The 17,887-nt window shown below is 43.3% G+C and overlaps 2 protein-coding genes across 5 annotated transcripts in view; one reads left to right on the forward strand and one right to left on the reverse strand.

Annotated features, from left to right (window-relative positions):
* Positions 1-3,529: 3,529 nt before the first annotated feature.
* Positions 3,530-16,547, forward strand: LGALS8 (galectin 8). 4 transcript variants are annotated; one of them, XM_084514111.1, is made up of 10 exons: positions 3,531-3,682; positions 5,882-6,019; positions 9,974-10,062; positions 10,785-10,995; positions 11,640-11,756; positions 13,100-13,156; positions 13,232-13,258; positions 14,271-14,359; positions 14,758-14,923; positions 15,275-16,547. In XM_084514111.1, the coding sequence occupies exons 2-10, from the start codon at positions 5,978-5,980 to the stop codon at positions 15,422-15,424; spliced, it is 948 nt and encodes a 315-aa protein (XP_084370237.1). In that variant the 5' UTR covers positions 3,531-3,682; positions 5,882-5,977; the 3' UTR covers positions 15,425-16,547. The 4 variants fall into 4 exon arrangements, with proteins under 4 accessions (XP_084370238.1, XP_084370237.1, XP_084370239.1 ...); XM_084514112.1 differs by lacking the exon at positions 13,232-13,258 and having other exon boundaries at positions 3,530-3,682; positions 13,100-13,168; XM_084514113.1 differs by lacking the exon at positions 13,100-13,156.
* Positions 16,166-17,887, reverse strand: part of HEATR1 (HEAT repeat containing 1) — a 40,124-nt gene continuing 38,402 nt past the window's right edge. The window contains exon 45 of the mRNA XM_084514110.1: positions 16,166-17,510. Coding sequence (XP_084370236.1) covers positions 17,422-17,510 — 89 coding nt within the window. The 3' untranslated portion in view covers positions 16,166-17,421. The remainder of the gene's footprint in view (positions 17,511-17,887) is intronic.

A 17,887-nucleotide genomic window follows, 5' to 3' on the forward strand; every position in this document is an offset into this window, starting at 1 on the left:
AAATCTTCCCTCAGAAAAGCTGCAGCTCTTCAGAACAGTAAGTTTTCTAGTCATATTTTAAGGCGGAAGTTGTATTGCTCATTCACGTAGGAGCTGCAGTTCAAATGTCTCACGTTCCTCTTCTGTGAACAGAGGTTTCCTGATAGAGGTCTGTGAACTCAAACTTTTGTATCTCGTTTTCTATCTTTAGTTAGGGGCTTTGGAATCAGCTTTGAGGGGTACTGCTGTGGCTGGGCTCTCTGCTATTTTCAGCTCATATAGCGGCATCCACTGTGTACGTGCAAATAGCTCATGTGCAGCTTGTCCAGCATAATCCCCATAGCTTGGGCCTACCACATGGATGATTGAGGATCATGTGTCTGTGTGTTAAGTTGTTCTTCTGAGTGATGAGTGCTGGTATGTGTGCCAACAGCTTTTCTCTACTGTAACACACCATAGCTGTACGTGTGTGGTGGTGCACTATGCTTTGCTGTGGTAAATCCAGTCCAGCAAGAAGCCTGGCTGGAGCCCTCACATGACGACTCACAATGGGAACACAAAACAATGCAGTGGCATTTCTGAATCAAAAAGTCCTGCTGAAATACCCCTTTTCCTGTTTTCTGGCTAAGATTTTTAAGGTTTTGAAGAAACACTGTTGTTTAATGGAAAAGAATTCTTATCCCCTGAAGCTCTTGAAAAATCAATATCAGTTCCAACGATTCATCATAAAAACAAAGCTGCTTTTGAGAGTTCATGTGTGGTTTCCATGTAAATTCAGCACTGAAGGTTGAAAATGTTAGCCTTAATCTTCATTATACACTGGATTACTAATTTGTATACTTGAAATATTTTTTTCCTTTTTGTATGGCATGAGTTGAGGTGTACACTTTTTTTTTTTTTTTTTTTAGTTTTGTTTCTATTTACAAGATACCGGGTTCTGAGTGTTCAATTTAAGTATTCTTATATCTTCTGATTTAATGTACACTATATTTAGAAGAAATACAGATTATCCATTTTCACTTTTATTGTATTTGTTTTTATTCCTTGCAGCTAGGAAAACAGCTGTTTTCCTTCTCACCAGCCACCTTGGAACTACTTAGAACAACTACCTTAACTAACTATCTACTACTTAGAACAACTAATTGTCAATTAGTTGTGCTGTATAAGAATATCTCATATGCAAGATCCATAGCTTCTTACAGCACCAATGATTGCAGCAGATAGTGCTGTTGAAGAAAGGAAGATGCACTTATTTTTCATATGGGAAAAAGAAGAATATATTGTGATAAGATGATGAACAAGGCCATTTATCTAGAAAACTCGTAATAGAGTTACGAACTACAGAGAGGTGTAGAACCTACACTGGGTGGACTCTTCCTGAGTTAATAATTAATCTGATAACAAAGGTTAGAGAATCACGTGGACATTGTAAAAGCTCTGCTAGACTATCAGTTTTGTTCCATTATATTTCTTCTATTCCCACGTTAGACCTGCTGTTCTTTCAGGGATTGCAATTTTTTGGCTGCCATCTCTGTGCCTGCAGGATAATCAGTGGACTTTTCCACCCATTTTAGCTTCATGAAGATGTCCAAACTATACTATAGTCCTTAGTTTCTGCAGCTTTATCTAAGAGATAGCTTACTGACTGTTCTTCAGCAGCATTGCAGGAGCATTTAGTTTTGCTGTGAGGCCAACTATATATGGGGCATCCCTGAAAAATCGGACTGACAGTATCCAGCTGCCTTTTATGGGTTTGGGGCTGTCCTTTGGAAGCCTACTATAAAGGGCAGGGTAGTCAGTGTGGCCCAGGGCGCTTGCATGGAAGTATTTGTACAGAAACTCAAAACTCGCTTATTCCTGAAGCGCTACTGAGCAGCAGAATCACAGAATCACAGAATCACAGAATTTTCTAGGTTGGAAGAGACCTCAAGGTCATCGAGTCCAACCTCCAACCTAACGCTAACAGCCCTCCACTAAACCATATCCCTAAGCTGTACATCTAAGCGTCTTTTGAAGACTTCCAGGGATGGTGACTCCACCACTTCCCTGGGCAGCCTGTTCCAATGCCTCACAACCCTTTCTGTAAAGAAGTTCTTCCTAACATCTAACCTAAAACTCCCCTGGCTCAACTTAAGCCCATTCCCCCTCGTCCTGTCACCAGGCACGTGGGAGAACAGGCCAACCCCCACCTCTCTACAGCCTCCTTTAAGGTATCTGTAAAGAGCAATAAGGTCACCCCTGAGCCTCCTCTTCTCCAGGCTGAACAAGCCCAGCTCCCTCAGCCGCTCCTCGTAGGACTTGTTCTCCAGGCCCCTCACCAGCTTCGTCGCCCTTCTCTGCACCCGCTCAAGCACCTTCATGTCCTTCTTGTAGCGAGGGGCCCAAAACTGAACACAGTACTCGAGGTGCGGCCTCACCAGAGCTGAGTACAGGGGGACGATCACCTCCCTAGCCCTGCTGGTCACGCTGTTCCTAATACAAGCCAGGATGCCGTTGGCCTTCTTGGCCACCTGAGCACACTGCTGGCTCATATTCAGCCGACTGTCCACCATCACTCCCAGGTCCTTCTCTGCCTGGCAGCTTTCCAACCATTCCTCTCCCAGCCTGTAGCTCTGCTTGGGGTTATTGCGCCCCAGGTGCAGGACCCGGCACTTGGCCTTGTTAAACTTCATGCAGTTGACCTCAGCCCATCGGTCCAGCCTATCCAGATCCTCCTGCAGAGCTTTCCTACCCTCAAGCAGATCGACACACGCACCTAACTTGGTGTCATCTGCGAACTTACTGAGGGTGCACTCGATGCCCTCGTCCAGATCATCGATGAAGATATTAAAGAGGACCGGCCCCAGCACCGAGCCCTGGGGGACGCCACTAGTGACTGGCCTCCAACTGGACTTGGCTCCATTCACCACGACTCTTTGGGCCCGGCTATCCAGCCAGTTTCTAACCCAACGAAGCGTGCGCCAGTCCAAGCTGCAGAGCTGCAGCTCAGGCTGGGAACTGAGTGCCAGAGACCTTTTCCCTGTCTGGGGCTGACTGCCTCCCACAGATGCAAGTCAAGCTGTAAGCAAGTGGAAAAAATGTAAATTGGGCCTTATGGTAGTGTACCTGAGGGTAACACTATTGACGTGTGGTCAGACAGAGTTGAAAGTTAACAGCAGAGTTGTGTAAGGAAGGTCAAAGCAAATTCATGGCGTTTATACTAATTTAGAGATCAGCCTACTACTGTATTTTTTTTTACAGCATATCATGGCCTTCCGCCCTTGAAGGAGAAGTGAATAGTTATTTACAACATTTCAGATATCTTGTAAGTCGTCAGTTCAGGACAGTAATAACAGCAGGCTTTTTGCTAGCTATTGCAGCTGCTAGTTCTCGGTCTTCTCTCGGAGCCCCGTGTGACTGAAAGGCACCTTTCCCCAAGCCATCTTTTACGCGAGCCCTTTATGAACGAGTCCTTCACATCTTGACAGCCCGGTGTGCCCTCCCAGCAGGTGGCTGTGCTGCGGCACGGCTGTCGTGCCCGAGCACCCTCCTGACCGCCGCCCTCAGAGCCGCCCCCGCCCCGCCGCGGCCGGGCGCTGGGAGCGGGCGGAAGGCGTTGAAGCCGTTGGGCCGGGCCGCGGGGCGGTGACGCCGGGGGGCGGGCGCGAAATGGCGGCTGCGGCCGGTGGCAGCGCGGCGGCGTCAGCTCGCTGCTAGGCGCCGGGTGAGTCGGGAGCCAGGGGTGGGCTGAGGGCTGGGGGTCCCCACGCGTCTGTCTGCCTGTTTGTCCGTCTGTCCGGCCGTGGTGGGGGGGACGGGGCTCGCCGGGGCGCCCCGAGGCGGTAGCGGCCGGGGTTTGGGGCTGGGGTGCCGGGGAGGCGGCTGCCGGTCGCCCCGCGGCTCCGGGGGCTGCAGCCCGGGGACGGCGGCGCGGCTGGGCTGGGTTTCGCTGCCTGCAGGCACCCGGCGGTGCCCTGCTCGCTTCTTTGCCCCCTCCCCGCCGGAAGCCATGTCTGCCGTAGGACGGGATCCAGCCCCAGTTACCAAGTCCCCACGGACTTCTCTAGAGGAAGGCGTTTTCTGTGGGTCACAGAGCGATAGCTGCCGCCCTCGCTGTTTCCTTTTTTTTTTTTTTTTTTTTCCTTTTCCTGAACTGTGCAGTGTGAGATATCAGGGCAGTAATACATAGCTGTTTCGATTCTGAACGCGTAGTTGAGGAACCGTATCTTAGTGTTGCAGACTTAAAATCTGGCATCATAGAATTATAGAATACCCGAGTGGGAAGGGACCCACAAGGATCATCGAGTCCAACTCCTGGATCCCCAAAGGACAGCCCAAAAAATCAGACCCCCTCACGTTCGCTGACAGCGGTTCTGCGACAGAAAGTTACAGCAGAGCCCTGTGCTTCCTTACCCAAAACCTGCGTGGCCAAACACAGCCTGACTCGCAGCTTCCCCTCATTACTGCGACCCTTTCCATAAAACATACAAACAAATCGCTTTGCCACAGTGCCCCTGGTCTGCCAGGAGCAACAAGGGTGGGCAGAAGAGCTCAGGCGTGTGCTGCTAGATCCTAGATATGGTCCTGTCCCATACCCTCGTTTGGTAAGGTGCCGATCGCAGTCACGCACCAGGGGAAGCTTGGTAAGCAGGCTGCAGGGCGCAGGTCTGTAGGTCTGGGTTTTGTTTCTTTGGTCTGCTATTAGACTTGTCGATGCTGTAGTCAGAATTCTTGCTTATTGTGATCTTGAGTTCCTAATTTTAAAAATGAAAGTACTGGAAGTTGCCTGCTTTGGCACGTTCCTGTTGTGAATTGACAATGGTATCCCATGGGGCACATCAAAAGGTGCAAAACATTTGCATGGTGTACGCTGGGCGTATAACACCTTGTGTTTTCCTAAATGCACTCTAGACCCTCATCATAAGGAGAATTACTGGCCCACGTCGCCCACAGGACTAGCCAGATGTTGCAGTGGTCTGCGCTGCTGAATCATTGCAGAAGGTTCATCCCAGGTCTCTGTGGAATAGAGCACAGACTTTTTATTTACTTTTTATGTGGCTAGCAATTTTCACACAATGACAATACTAAAAACATCTCCTTTGTCTTTTTTTTTTTTGCCTGCCACTTTTCACCACCCAGTTGGCTTGCTACCATAAGGTATTTCTCCAGAATATGCAAGAAATAATTGCCTAGCAGTTTTGGAATTGGCCCATGAATTTTGGTCACTTCGTTAGAAGACTTGATGAAGAAATTACAGTGTAGCTGGATATACTCATAAAATGTTTATTTTTTTTATTTTTTTTCCTTTTAGTTCTGTGCATTTAATGCAGGTTTTGTAGACTTCTGTAGTTATTTGTGGAGTTCAGGGATTGTGTGTGTTGGAGGAAGAAGCAGAAAACACTCTGTGCTTCCCTGCTGTGTCTTTGGCTGGTATCTCTTATCTGTATGTAAGATAAAACTGGAAAAAGCAAGTTCAGCCACTAGGGCTGGTTGCCCTTGAGCAACCTGGGAATAGCACAGGAATTGGTAAAAGAAAGAGAAATGGCTGTTTACTTCAGGAAAATGTGTTTGTGCTTTGTGTCTTTTCGCAGTCTACAGGCAGGTGTCAGCTGCAAACGGACAGTTGACGGTCACCGAGTTATCAGTGTTGCCCTGTGCAATAATGGTATTTACGTGGGATTCTGCCTCAATATACATGACCAGGAAGCATCTGATAAAAACGTGTATTTATGTGCACTGTCCCTTCCTAGGGTAGCATGTTTTGTCTTTAACCAAGCTTCTAACTTTGATATTTGGAAACTCCATCAAATTTCTTGGAAATACAGTTGCATTTTTTCTTATAGATTTTAACATACCTTGGAGGGTTTTACTTCCTGTAGTGTCACTTTGTTTCTTTCTAATTAAAAGTTTTGGCTTTTCAAAGGGATTCCTGCTTTGGTGCAGCCAGATCAGCGGACCTCTAAATACGCTCTGACAGTGATCGCCACAGGACTGACAGACTTAAACTGGAGGAGGGAAGATGATGTCCTTGGATGGGCCGCAGAAGACAATCATTAACCCGGTAACTCTGCAACTATGTCAACAACTTCTCCCTCAGGAAATAGGATTTTGCTGTTTTATGCCAGTAGTTAGCAAACACTCCTGCTCTTTTGTACAGTGAGGTGTGTTACTGAGAGCTGTTGGTGTTGCTCAGGTATTTGAGGAAGAACCTCAGGGACGGCTCTGATATTCTCTCGTATTTCTCTAGTATCCTCATGCTCTGGGACAGTGGCATCAAGCCAGCATACTTTTCACTGTGTCTTTAAAAATGTAGTTCTTTTGAGTCTACAGGAGATAGCATTTTAACGTTCTGTCAGAAATACCAAAGTCTGCAAAGAATCTCTGTGGAGAGTACTGTACCACACACCTGCACAGAACTTCCATGTCTGTTATAGCTTGTCATTGATACAGTCCAGTGCCTTCAGAGTGTCTGATTGTTCGGTCCTGCTGCTTGCTTGTTGCTAGCAAAGTGGACAGACTTAACGGATGATGGGGGAGTAGATTCAGCCTTCCTTACAAGAATCACACAATCATTTATGTTGTAAAAGGTCATCATCAAGTCCAGCAGTAATCCAGTTTGGAGAGGAAGGAAGGCTGTGTGGAGATGAACTAGAAGCTGGAAGGACTGAATTGCAAAAGCAAGGGGAGGATGGAAGTTACAGATGGGGATTTTGGTGGAGGTGGAAAGGAGGTGTGAAGAGGAGGTTTAGGAGATGTATAGGTGAAATTCTCAGTGTAAGGAAAAGAGGAAGACTTCATCAGAACTGGATGCCTGCAAGGGGACTGATGAGTGTGGTGGGTAACAAGACCAGGCTGGAGAATTCAGAGGGATAAAACTAGGGCTTAGTGGTCAAGAGCCTAGGATGGAAATAAGAGTGATCATTTTGCATTGGAATGTGGAGACAGAGGTGGGACAGATTGTGTAGATGATCTCCGGACAGCCTTTGGGCAAGGTCCTGAGCAGCCCTCTCTAGCTGACCTTGCTTTGAGGAAGGCGTTGAGCTAGAGACACCAAGGTGTCTCCAAACCTCCTCTGCTTCTTCTGAACAAGCTGAAGGGAAAGAAGTAGGAAGGGGTTTGTAGTGCAAGCGGGGAGATGAACAAAATGGACTGTGCCCGTGACAGCAAACTTGAAACAGGACCTAATTGTCTGTTCTTCATATATGGGTCATACTACTTTGCTGTTTGTACAAAGTCTCTTTAACTGGCTGGTTCTGTCACTGATGGACTGTGTGAGCTGTTGCATGTGTGATGCTCACTGAGCTCTAGCTTCAGACGTGCTGTTTGGCTGAATGTGTACCTGTGTGAAGCCACCAGATGCGCTTAGTAGCGCTGTGACTATTTCACTGTTTGAACAAATCATTCCTTAAGTTGCAAAACTGAAGAGCTTTTTTAATGAATTCTTATCTTAGGCGTATTTCTTCACTAATGGACTGTTTTGAATCATCCAGAAAATCCTGCTTTCCCCTTTATGCCTTTTACTCAACCCTGTTGCAATAACAGGTAAAGAAGTTTGACAGGACCTAAACCCCTTCACATTCCAGCTTGCACTCAGATATCAGAGGGGCTGGGGATGGCTGGGCTTAGATTCTGAGTGATGCCCGATTCAGCACTATAAGCCTGGTGACATTCAGTATGCTGAATTACCATGATCATGGATGCCAAAATAGCACGATACACCTTCAGTCTGGTAGATTAATGACTGGTAGCATTTATTGAAGCAACAGAAGTACAGGTTCTTTTGGATTGCAGGTGATAAATACACAGTTTGCAAAGCACATGCAAATACCAAGGATGTGAGTAACGCAACCAACTACATATAAGGTAACTTGTGAAACAACTCCATAGGGAGTGTTAGGTTATCTGGGGAAGCACTGGGTATAACCGAGGGTATTACCAACTAGGCATCCCTGCGGGGTAGGGAAGAGAGGTTCAGCCCATCAACTGATCCCAGAGGTCAGCGATGTCCTCCTGACTTGTCTGTGATGCTGTCTTCCCTAACATTGTTCCTCTCAAGCCATTTTTATGCCATTTTCTTACTTGTAGGTGGAGCTTGAGTGACTCTAGTCACATGTGTCTACATTGTGATTGCTATAAAATTTTCTCTTTTGCTTTAATGTTATAGTCTTAGGGAAATTCAGAGCATATACTTAGCGAGAGGTGGTTGCACCTTGGAGGCAGGTAACCTTTGGGATGGAGGTGTGTTTTGGCACTATAATGGGATTATAATGAACAAAGGTCACCCAGAGGACATGAATTGGTTATCAGTTTGACTGGGGGTTGGACATGTAACCTATTAGTTTCATCGTACCATCCAGTTCCCCCTCCCTGTGGTGATAGCAGAGAGCCTGGCCGTGGTGTCTTTCTTCACTCTGCTCTAGCCTCCATGCTGTTTCTCTCAGAGTCAGCATGCCAAGCTCCCCTGGCATTGCCAATACCTAAGGTTGCAGGCTGTGTTGCCAGGGGGAGCATCATGGAACAGATTCCTTGCATATCTGCTGCACCCCACCCTGGAATTTTCCTCAGTGCTGAACCTTCTCTTAGGATGTGGACACACAGTCTCAACAAGTCACCTCCAGCAATTATTCCACAAATCCATCTGGCAAGAAATGTGATGCCCTGTGTGATGGGACAGCTGTCAGCTACCCAGCGAGGTGGATGAAAGTTGTGTTATCTGTAATCTGTTGTTTCGTTTATGAAAACTGGCAGATTTTGGAAGCAACTTGATCTTTGAGACATCCCAAACTGTGTTGATGTTGTCCAGTTGGCTTCAAAGGAAACTTTGGGAAGTTTGTAAGAACGCTGGGGTGATGATAGATCCTTTGGTATTGCAGGCATTGCTCTTAACAGGTGAGGAAAAATTGGCAAGAATCTTGAGACATGAAGAAATGACAGGCATGTCCTATGATGACAGAACCTCGTTAAGCCTGTAGTATTATACCCAGGAACTGCTCTATTATGGCCATGCAGATTCCATGTCTGAGCTTCTCAAGAATGGGTGGTCAACATTCTTTTCTATTAAATGCATCCTTTTGGATGGAAAGAATGCAGTCTTAGAGCTTTCCTCTCAGAAAAGTCTCCTGTCATCTTCCACGGTTTTCTGTTATGGTGCTCCCTTTCCTCCCATAAATTCTGGGTGCTCCAGCTGGTGGTCAAGGTAGGGCTCCCGTCAGCATGTCTAAACCTTCACTGTGGAGCCATTTTGGGGTGTTTGAGGCTTTTATTTTAGCTGACGTGTCCCCATAACTGGTTTAACAACTACTACCATGTTGCCGTTTCAGTTCAGCATAATGTACATGTGTGACCTTCCCAAGCTATTGATAAGGATGAGGAAATAGGGTAGGCTTTGAGATAGATTGTGTGCTGCTGGTATCCTAAAGACTATGACCCCTGAGCAGAGTTAGTTCAGTGCACCTTGCTGTTCCCAGCTCATTAGGATATTTTGTAGTGTATGTTGTGCTGTTCGTATTCAGATGCAACTCTGCTCTCTGCCATAGTTGCCTTTTTTTTTTTTTTTCCCATCGCTGTTTTTCACAAGGGAGTAAGAATGAGCGAAAAGACAGTTGCTCTAGTCTGGTGTTAAAATCTAGTGGAAGGTTCCTCCAGCTACCAGCAAAGGGCTGACTGTTGTCATTCCCTTGGCAATGACCTGGTTTTTGAAGTGAATCTCCTTTTATTAAAAGTGAGGCAATAAAATATTGTCATTATTCTTTTTAGAGCTAGAATGAAGGCTGTAACTATTTATTTTATTTTTATCTGAGAAGCTTGGTCTGCAATGATGAAAATCTGTTCTCTATCTTTCTGTTGTGGCAGGTATATAATGCATTTCCAGCGTTTCTTTTAAATGAGGTGCTGGTTGTCTTTCTTTTAATATGCTAGTGCACCACTTAATTGAGTATTAGAATATGATTTTAAAAGCTATATATTTTGCCTCCATCACAAAATGTTATTTCTATCTTTTTTTTCCTTCTTCCAGGTCATTCCGTATGTTGGGACAATTCTTGGTGGCCTCGTACCTGGAGAGCTGATTGTGATACATGGGAGCGTTCCTGATGATGCAGACAGGTAGTGACTACAGTATCACTTCTTGAAATGTCACCAGGTGAACAAGCATGTAATGAACAAACTGTTTCTAGGGAACCTATTTGGGATAGTAAACAAAGGCTTCACTTAAATCCTTGTGATTGTGTCACGGTGAATACAGCGAATTAAGTGATTAATGAAAGTTCTGCGATGAACACTGGAGGATAAACTGATTTTTGCTTTCTGCTGATCCTCTTTCCTCTGTTTTTGCTTTGCCTGCTTTGGCATTTTTTCCCTGTCATAGCATATATCTGTTTATCTGAGGAGGTTACCTGAGACTAACAAAAGTGATAACTAAATGTCTCCCTTGAAGGAATTAGCTTACACCTGGGGTGAGGAGGTGTGAACTAGTGCTCACACCAAGTATGTAGTTTCTGTTCCCTGACTTCCTGATGTGGCCCAAGGTGCATTCAGTTATTCTGCTGAAGAAGATGGGAGGGAAGGTGGTGAAGGTAGTAGGTGAGGAGCTCAGGTGATATGATTGATAAGCATTGAGTAAATGCTTAAATACTGTAATTCATTGCAAATTGTGAAAACTTTTCATAAATACACAGAAGTTGGATGAATATATTTTTTTCCTTATCCAATAGCTCATTCCATCTGCATGTTCTGGGGTTCAGCAGTAAAACACAAGTGTATTGAACTTGTAGGTCATTTCTTGACAGACTGAGCTGAGTGTGGTTTGTCTTATTTTTTATGTTTAGGTTCCAGGTGGATTTACAGTGTGGCAGTAGTATAAAGCCTCGAGCTGATGTGGCCTTTCATTTCAACCCTCGCTTCAAAAGGTCTGGTTGCATTGTTTGCAACACACTGGAGAGGGAAAAATGGGGCTGGGAAGAGATCACCTATGAGATGCCTTTTGAAAAAGGGAAGTCATTTGAGGTTGCCATCATGATTTTAAAGGATAAATTCCAGGTGAGTTTGCGTTGTTCAGCTCAAGGGGCCTTATTGGCCAGTTGTCAGACCAATAAATGTGAGGCATTTTGCATACATACAGTATAATTGGAAGTCGTGGTTTCTGTTTTGTAGGTACAGTCTGATTACACAAAAGATTACAAGCTTTTTTTAAATAGGTGATAAGCAGATCAGACCTCTCATTTTGCATGGTTCCCTTCAAAGCCGCATGAGTAGACAAGTAACTGTCTGGCACAGCTAATGGCTATTCCACCTTCCCATACTTACCTGCAAGGGCTGACCATAACAGTAAACCTGTTTTGTGAGTAGTGTAGGACAGTATTTCCTCCCTCTTGGAGGAAACAAGTGCGATGTAGTTCTCTTGCTCTGTTAGACTGCAATAACAGATTCTGTTAGGTTGGTAAAACCACATTCATAAGCGGTCAGAGAATAAAAACAAAGGGTGTGAAAGGTAAATAAATCTCCCTCACAGTAATGGAAAGAAGCTGATTCATACATGTAGATGATCTGAACTTAGTTGCTCTGAAGTTTCCAGGACATTCCCAGCTCCTGTAACAAAGCACCGTAAACCAGCTGCATGCATACAGTTTGATACATGGATGGTGTTTAATGTCATTTTCCTATTTTTTTCCCTGTCCCTTTAGGTGACTGTAAACAAGAAGCACTTGCTGCTCTACAATCACAGAATTAGCCTTCAAAGAATAGATACTCTGGGAATATATGGCAAAGTGCACATCAAAAGTATAGAGTTTGTTTCTAATGTAAGTTTTATAGACAGCTGACTGTCAAGATTCCATTTCTTTGTCTTACTAAACTACAATTAAAAAAAAAAAAAAGGCATCTACACAGTCTAACTTCGGTAACAAGGCACTTCCTCCCCGCTCCTTCCTCTCAGCTCCTAACTCTGCTGGAGAAAGTAAACCAATAGAGAGGAATTGAACAGTTTGTTTTCTCCCCATGCAGAGGGTGAGAGCCTTCTGATGTGAAAGGGTGAGAGAGCAGAAACAGAAGGTGGTAAATAACCAGGGAGGTACAGAACGTAAATGACTTGTCCCTTCTCTTGTCCCTTGACTCTTCTTCCTTCCTGCCAGTCACTGAGGCAGCCTACCTGCTTCTGTGCAATATTGTGTCTCCTCTGCTCAGTCATCACTACGCTGTGGGCAAAGCTCAGGTCTCTTGCTGCTAAATATCAGGTTTGACTCAGAGCAGCAGACTAATAAACTGTTTTGAAGGAAGGTGGAGATCTGGGCCTGGACTAAATAGGGTCCAAGCTTTAAAGATGTGTCTACTCGCTGATTGTTTGTAAAGCATGTGTACAGACTTTTTTTATGGGCCCTGTCACTTGGCCTTGGATATGTTGCTGCAGGAATGGTGCTTCAAAGCTATCTGAATCCTGTTGTGGAGGACTGACTTCAGGAATTGCTTGGGGGCAAGGAGGTGCCATAGGTTGATTTCTGTCCCAAGCACAAAACAAAGGAGACTTGCTTTAGTCTCTGGTTGCAGATGCTGAATCCTCTGGGGAAGAAAGGAGGGGAGTAGGGTGGTTGTTTCTTTTTTGTCTTTACTTCCAGTGTGTACTCTTCTGAGGAGGAAGAGGGAGGTTATATTGAAATAAACAAGATGAAGATACAGTCTGCCAGAGCGAGGCAGGAATTTTATCTGCGCATGGCCATGTTGTTCATACGATACACAGCAGGAAGGGACAGGGATGCAGGCAGCTGCCTAGAATCCTAAGGCCCCCCTCTGCCCCATCTCTGGGTGACCTGCCCTGCTGATGCTCTTACCCTGGTGAGGAAAGCTGAGTGGATATCCTCAGATGCTAAGGGTTAAGAGTGCTCCAACTGTAAGATAAAGATTCAAACTGTAATGAGGTAGTGTTTGGAAAACTCAATTTGTCTTTCAGCAATTGATTTTCAGGACTTTTCCTTGGTTTGTAGGGGTTTGGCTGTCTTTTTCGTCACCATAGCCCTAGGTTTCCATGTTAACAATTTAAACTTCAAAGCAGCACAGATCTGTTACATTTCTAACACACCTTTATGTTCTGTGGTGCTAGCAATGACATCTAAATATCTCTTTATATCTCTAAATATCTCTTTTTCTGCAGTCTGTACAAGGCTCACAGCCATCATCTCTAGGAATAACAAAGATAAGCACAGAAAATGTACGTATGTTTGTAGAAGACTGAGTCTCCCGGTTGTCTGAAAAACTAGTTAATTAGGTTTGTTTTCTTTTCTAGGGGGAGATGCCAGATGGTTCACAATTTGTAAGTATCTCGAGTAGACTTACAGCAAATGTGGAAAAAAAAAAGAAATAAAAACTTCTCAGTTATTGAGGAAAAAATATGCACAGTACATAGGACTTGAGAATCTACTGGGAAATGATCAGCAGTGAGGTTTTATAGAGATCAATCCTCTTTCTTGCTGCTAGTAAACATGAGGCTATTTGTTAAGGGATACAGAAAACCCAAAGAGATAAACACGGCATCCACAGCCATGAACAGAGGAATAAAAAGTGGGGTACCTGAAGCTTTAAAGGACCAAATCACATCAAAATAAGATGTGATGCTTATTTGTTCAAATACGCATGCTTAGTTTTCATGACTTTACCTGCAAAACAAGCTTGTGTTAAAAGCATTCTGCAGTTGTATTAAGCCAGGTGGCCTTATGTTAATGGGTGTATCTTAGAACTTGTCTGGCTATATCTTCCTCATGGTGATGGAGCCATGCTTACACTGCGTGTACTTCATCTAGTGTGAGTCTTATTTTTTAAAGCATAACAAGCTATCGGAGAGGAGAGTTCAGTGTGTCTGTACCTGAACGACTGTGTGATGCAAATTTAAATCAATGCAGAGTTTCATGCTGCTTATTATACATTTACTCAAACCAGTTGGCAACTCTCAAATGCATTAAGTTGTACAGTGGAGTGTCTGGTGCCAGATCAAGCTTAGGTTTCCTCAAGACACTTTTTTGGTGCTTACAAGTGGCATGACTCTGGATTAAGGCATGTATAGTAGCAGAAATAGCAGTAAATAATGCTTATTTTGAACCCAAGTTTCTAGTTAAAAAAAAAAAATAAAAATGACATCGATACGTTCATCTCCATATAACTTTTTCACTACAGTTTCAGTATCCCAGATTGTATTAGTAGAAAAAAGCTGAGCTGTGAGTGCAAACTGGAAACTGTAGGCCAAATTTCTTCTTGCCATAGTAAAGCTCAGCTTGTATGTTGAAAAAAGTAAGTCACAGTCAAGTTTTTCACTGCTGATGAACTTCCAGGGTGTTCCTTACATTGGGAAACTTGATTCTGCACTTCGTCCGGGATGCACCATTGCTATTAAAGGAGAAATGAATAAAAACCCAAAGAGGTAAGTGTTAGTGATTTTTTATTATTTTGTTTTGTTTTATTTTGCTATTAACTGAGCTGCTTTTGAGAATTTGTAGGCTTTTCCATTGCCTCAGTGTATCCTTACTCGCAACTTTGCATCTGGAATCATCTGAAGCTAGTGTGGTTTTCTTAGGAACCCGCAGGATGTTGTTTTAGAAAGGGCTGTTCTTTTGAACAGCTCCACTGAGAAAAATCAAGGTAAAACCTGATTGTCTTTCCTGCTTAATCTGCATCCTTCACAAGGTTGCATGTCTGTTCTGGATTTCCATTGTGCATGGCATGCAAGCACAATTGGCTAAAGTCTTGGTAAATAGCACGGAATACTTGATCATGTTTATAAACTGTTGGTGTAGTAAAGTTTTAAAAAATATCTTCCAGCTTTGCAATAAATCTGAAATCAAGTGAGTCAAAGGACATAGCACTGCATCTGAATCCCCGAATGAAGAATAAAGTTTTTGTGAGAAACTCTTACCTTCGTGACAGCTGGGGAGAAGAAGAAAGGGAAGTTACCAATTTCCCTTTCAGTCCAGGGATGTACTTTGAGGTAAGATGAACTGAAACACAGCATCAGACTTAGAATTCTGCCAAAATAAGAGTTTGTGTTAGCGCTTAAATGTTATGCTGCTAATACTGTTTAAGTAAGAGTGCTGTTCTTGCATTTCCAATTTTTGAGAATGTTAGGGTTAAATAGGACCATAGGAAGCAAAGATCTGACTTGGTTTTAATGACAGCCGTCTATTCCTGTTTTCTTATAAGTAGTTGCAAGATTTCAGCGTAGGACGAAGTTCCACATTTTTTTAAAACGCTCCTTTTGCACGAAGGACTTTTTGTAACAGAAGCAGGGCTCACCCAAGTTCAAGCTAGGAACTTAACTGTTCCTCTTCTCTTTTTTCAGCTGATCATATTCTGTGATGCCCACCAGTTCAAAGTTGCTGTTAATGGTGTTCACATTCTGGAATACAAGCATCGTTTTAAACAACTGGAAAAGATCGACCTGCTGGAAGTCACAGGAGATGTTCAATTGTTAGATGTGAGGAGCTGGTAGTTCTAATTAGTACTAAAAGGATTAAATATATTCCAGTGACAGCTTTTCTGTCAAGTACAAACTGGTGCTGACTCATGCTGAGCCTGCCTTTATCTATGTGGGCTTCTGTATCAGCCTCTCTTGAGTTGGGTGAGTTCCAGAGCTGCTGTGAGAATAACTAACTTCTCCAATAGTTTACAGTATCCTGGCAAGTTAAATCAGTGTGCTCAGATAAATCACGTGTATTACTGAACTTAGCAATATGAAAATACTGCATCATACTGTCTTAACAATTGTGCTCAGTATGATTAACTACTACTAGTCATTCCTTAATAACATACATTCAGTAAAGTAGAAACTAGAGTTTAGTAGGATATGAAGATATGATTATCCACCCCCTAAAGGGATATTGATCAGTCATAGAAAATAGAATTATGAAGTACTCTGTTCTGCTTCTTAATTTATATTAGTGATAATAACCTTTTTAACAGGGCTGGATTAAGCAGACAGTTGAGCCATCAGTTCTCACGAAAGGCAAGGAGGAAATTGATTAGGCTGCTGCTGCAGTCGTACCTTCTGTGACACTCACAGTTATGTCAACTCCTGCTTATAGATGGCTTAAATCAAACATTTGGCAGCATTTCTAGCTTTTAGTTCTCCAAAGTAAAACAAATGGAAGTGATTTAGCTAGTTCTGATTGGGAGAACTTTTGAAAGTTTATTTGATCTGAACTGCCTCCCAGCTGTGATGAGATTGCTCAGGGACTGAAGCAGATGTATCTGGCTTTCGTTTTAAAACATGTGAACCCAAGTATTCCAGGCACAGTTTCAGCTGAGCTGAGACTTGGCTTCTGGTCAGTAGAATAGTGAATGAGTTGTTTTTTGGTCTTGTATTCAAATGCTATTTGAAAAAAGTTGTTTCTATTCCATCAGTTTTCTTTACAACTGTCAGTCTTAATTTTTATGTACTTTTTTAAAAAATAAGTTGCTACTGGCTGTTACTACATGCCCAAGGGCTGTTCCTATTTACCTTAACAGCTGCTAAAAGAGCAAAGCAGTTTCAAGGATAAGATGTACCCTAAAAGCCTGTTTAACTACCATGTTAAACGTATGAAAAGCATAAATAAACATGTTTATGAACCATGCTTTTCTCTAAGTGTAGCTAAGTTGCTTTTTTTTGGCCTATTTTGTTTCATCGTACTTGCAGGATAGTAAGTATCTCCAAGCTGAACCTGATTAGAGGACCATTTCCCCATTAAGGAGTTAGTGAACTGCAGTTAAGCCAGGTAGGCCTAGGCCTTGCCGGTGCCACACGTACGGCACAGCCTTCAGGCCGCTGTTGTGCTGTGCATATCCCCTAGCGACAAATGCAGTTGGCTGATTCTTTTTAACAGAGGAGCCTGGAGGCAGCTCCTACTTCGTTATGGCAATTTTACCACCTGGGCATCCTTGCCTTTACCTAAAAGCTGAGCAAGGTGTTCTCATGTGGACATTGTTATTGTTTGACCTGAATATAGTTGTCTTCTTTCTAGACTATCTTGTAGCTACTTCCTTTTCAGAATCTTTAATGACTTCATTTCTCACGTGCATAAAAATAACAGAAAAGCACATTCTCAGGATTGCTGTGCATGCGTCCAGTAAGTATCACGTTTATGTTGTAGCAGCACACCCTCTATACTAAGACAGGAACTGCAGAAACCCAGCACAGCGGGGTTTGTGGGCAGTCTTTCATGTTGTCACTCTGTGCTCAGCTATCAGAACTTGAATTTAGCTCGCTTCATTTGTAATGTTCAGAGAAAAGCAAGTTAAGGAAAGTTTTATGCCATCAAGTGATGGCATAAAATGAACCCCAGTTTCCAGCCGATCCAGAAATGATAAAGCCAGATTTATACAATATTTTTAATAAAAAAAATTAAGATCTTAAATCTGATAAAAATTAGTATGACAATTTGCCTGTAATGCATGGCATGGGTGTAGTTAAAACAATTCAGACAACATGTGAGAACAAAGGGGATAAACTTAGAAGTAGCTTTGGAGTGGTTCTCCCAAAATGACTTCCAGTTGCTGAATTGTTTTCTGACACTGTTGTTCAACTTCTTCACATTCATCTAGAAAAAGAAACAAAGCAGGAAGTAAATAAATAGTTATTACAAAGATATCCTCAAGGCTGGAACTGTCTTCAAATGCCAGGTATGAAATTACTGTTCAAAAATCCTTTGTCAACTCAGGACTTACGCAAGTTATTTATACTGTACCACTGATCTAAAATATGCAGCCTGGGAGGGTGCGCACAGGATGGAACAATGAAGAAGCTACCGTCATTTAGGTGAACATTAGGAGGGTTTTGGATACAACCCATTTCAGTTTCCATCCTGCACAGCTGAAGCTATCATATATGAATTCTTATTATTTATAGCAATTATATTGTCTGAATCTTTGAATTATGTGGCCTTTGTTCTTTTAGCTTATAGGCATTTGTCTGCCT

Source organism: Aythya ferina, assembly GCF_964211825.1.
Source record: "Aythya ferina genome assembly, chromosome: 3".
NCBI classification, from domain to species: domain Eukaryota; kingdom Metazoa; phylum Chordata; class Aves; order Anseriformes; family Anatidae; genus Aythya; species Aythya ferina.

Excerpts from the sequence above, each read along its gene's own strand:
- LGALS8 (XM_084514111.1), top strand. The coding sequence starts at position 5,978 with ATGATGTCCTTGGATGGGCCGCAGAAGACAATCATTAACCCG. Across the intron at positions 13,259-14,270 it reads TGCCAGATGGTTCACAATTT|GGTGTTCCTTACATTGGGAA; the intron begins GTAAGTATCTCG and ends ATGAACTTCCAG. Across the intron at positions 14,360-14,757 it reads ATGAATAAAAACCCAAAGAG|CTTTGCAATAAATCTGAAAT; the intron begins GTAAGTGTTAGT and ends AATATCTTCCAG.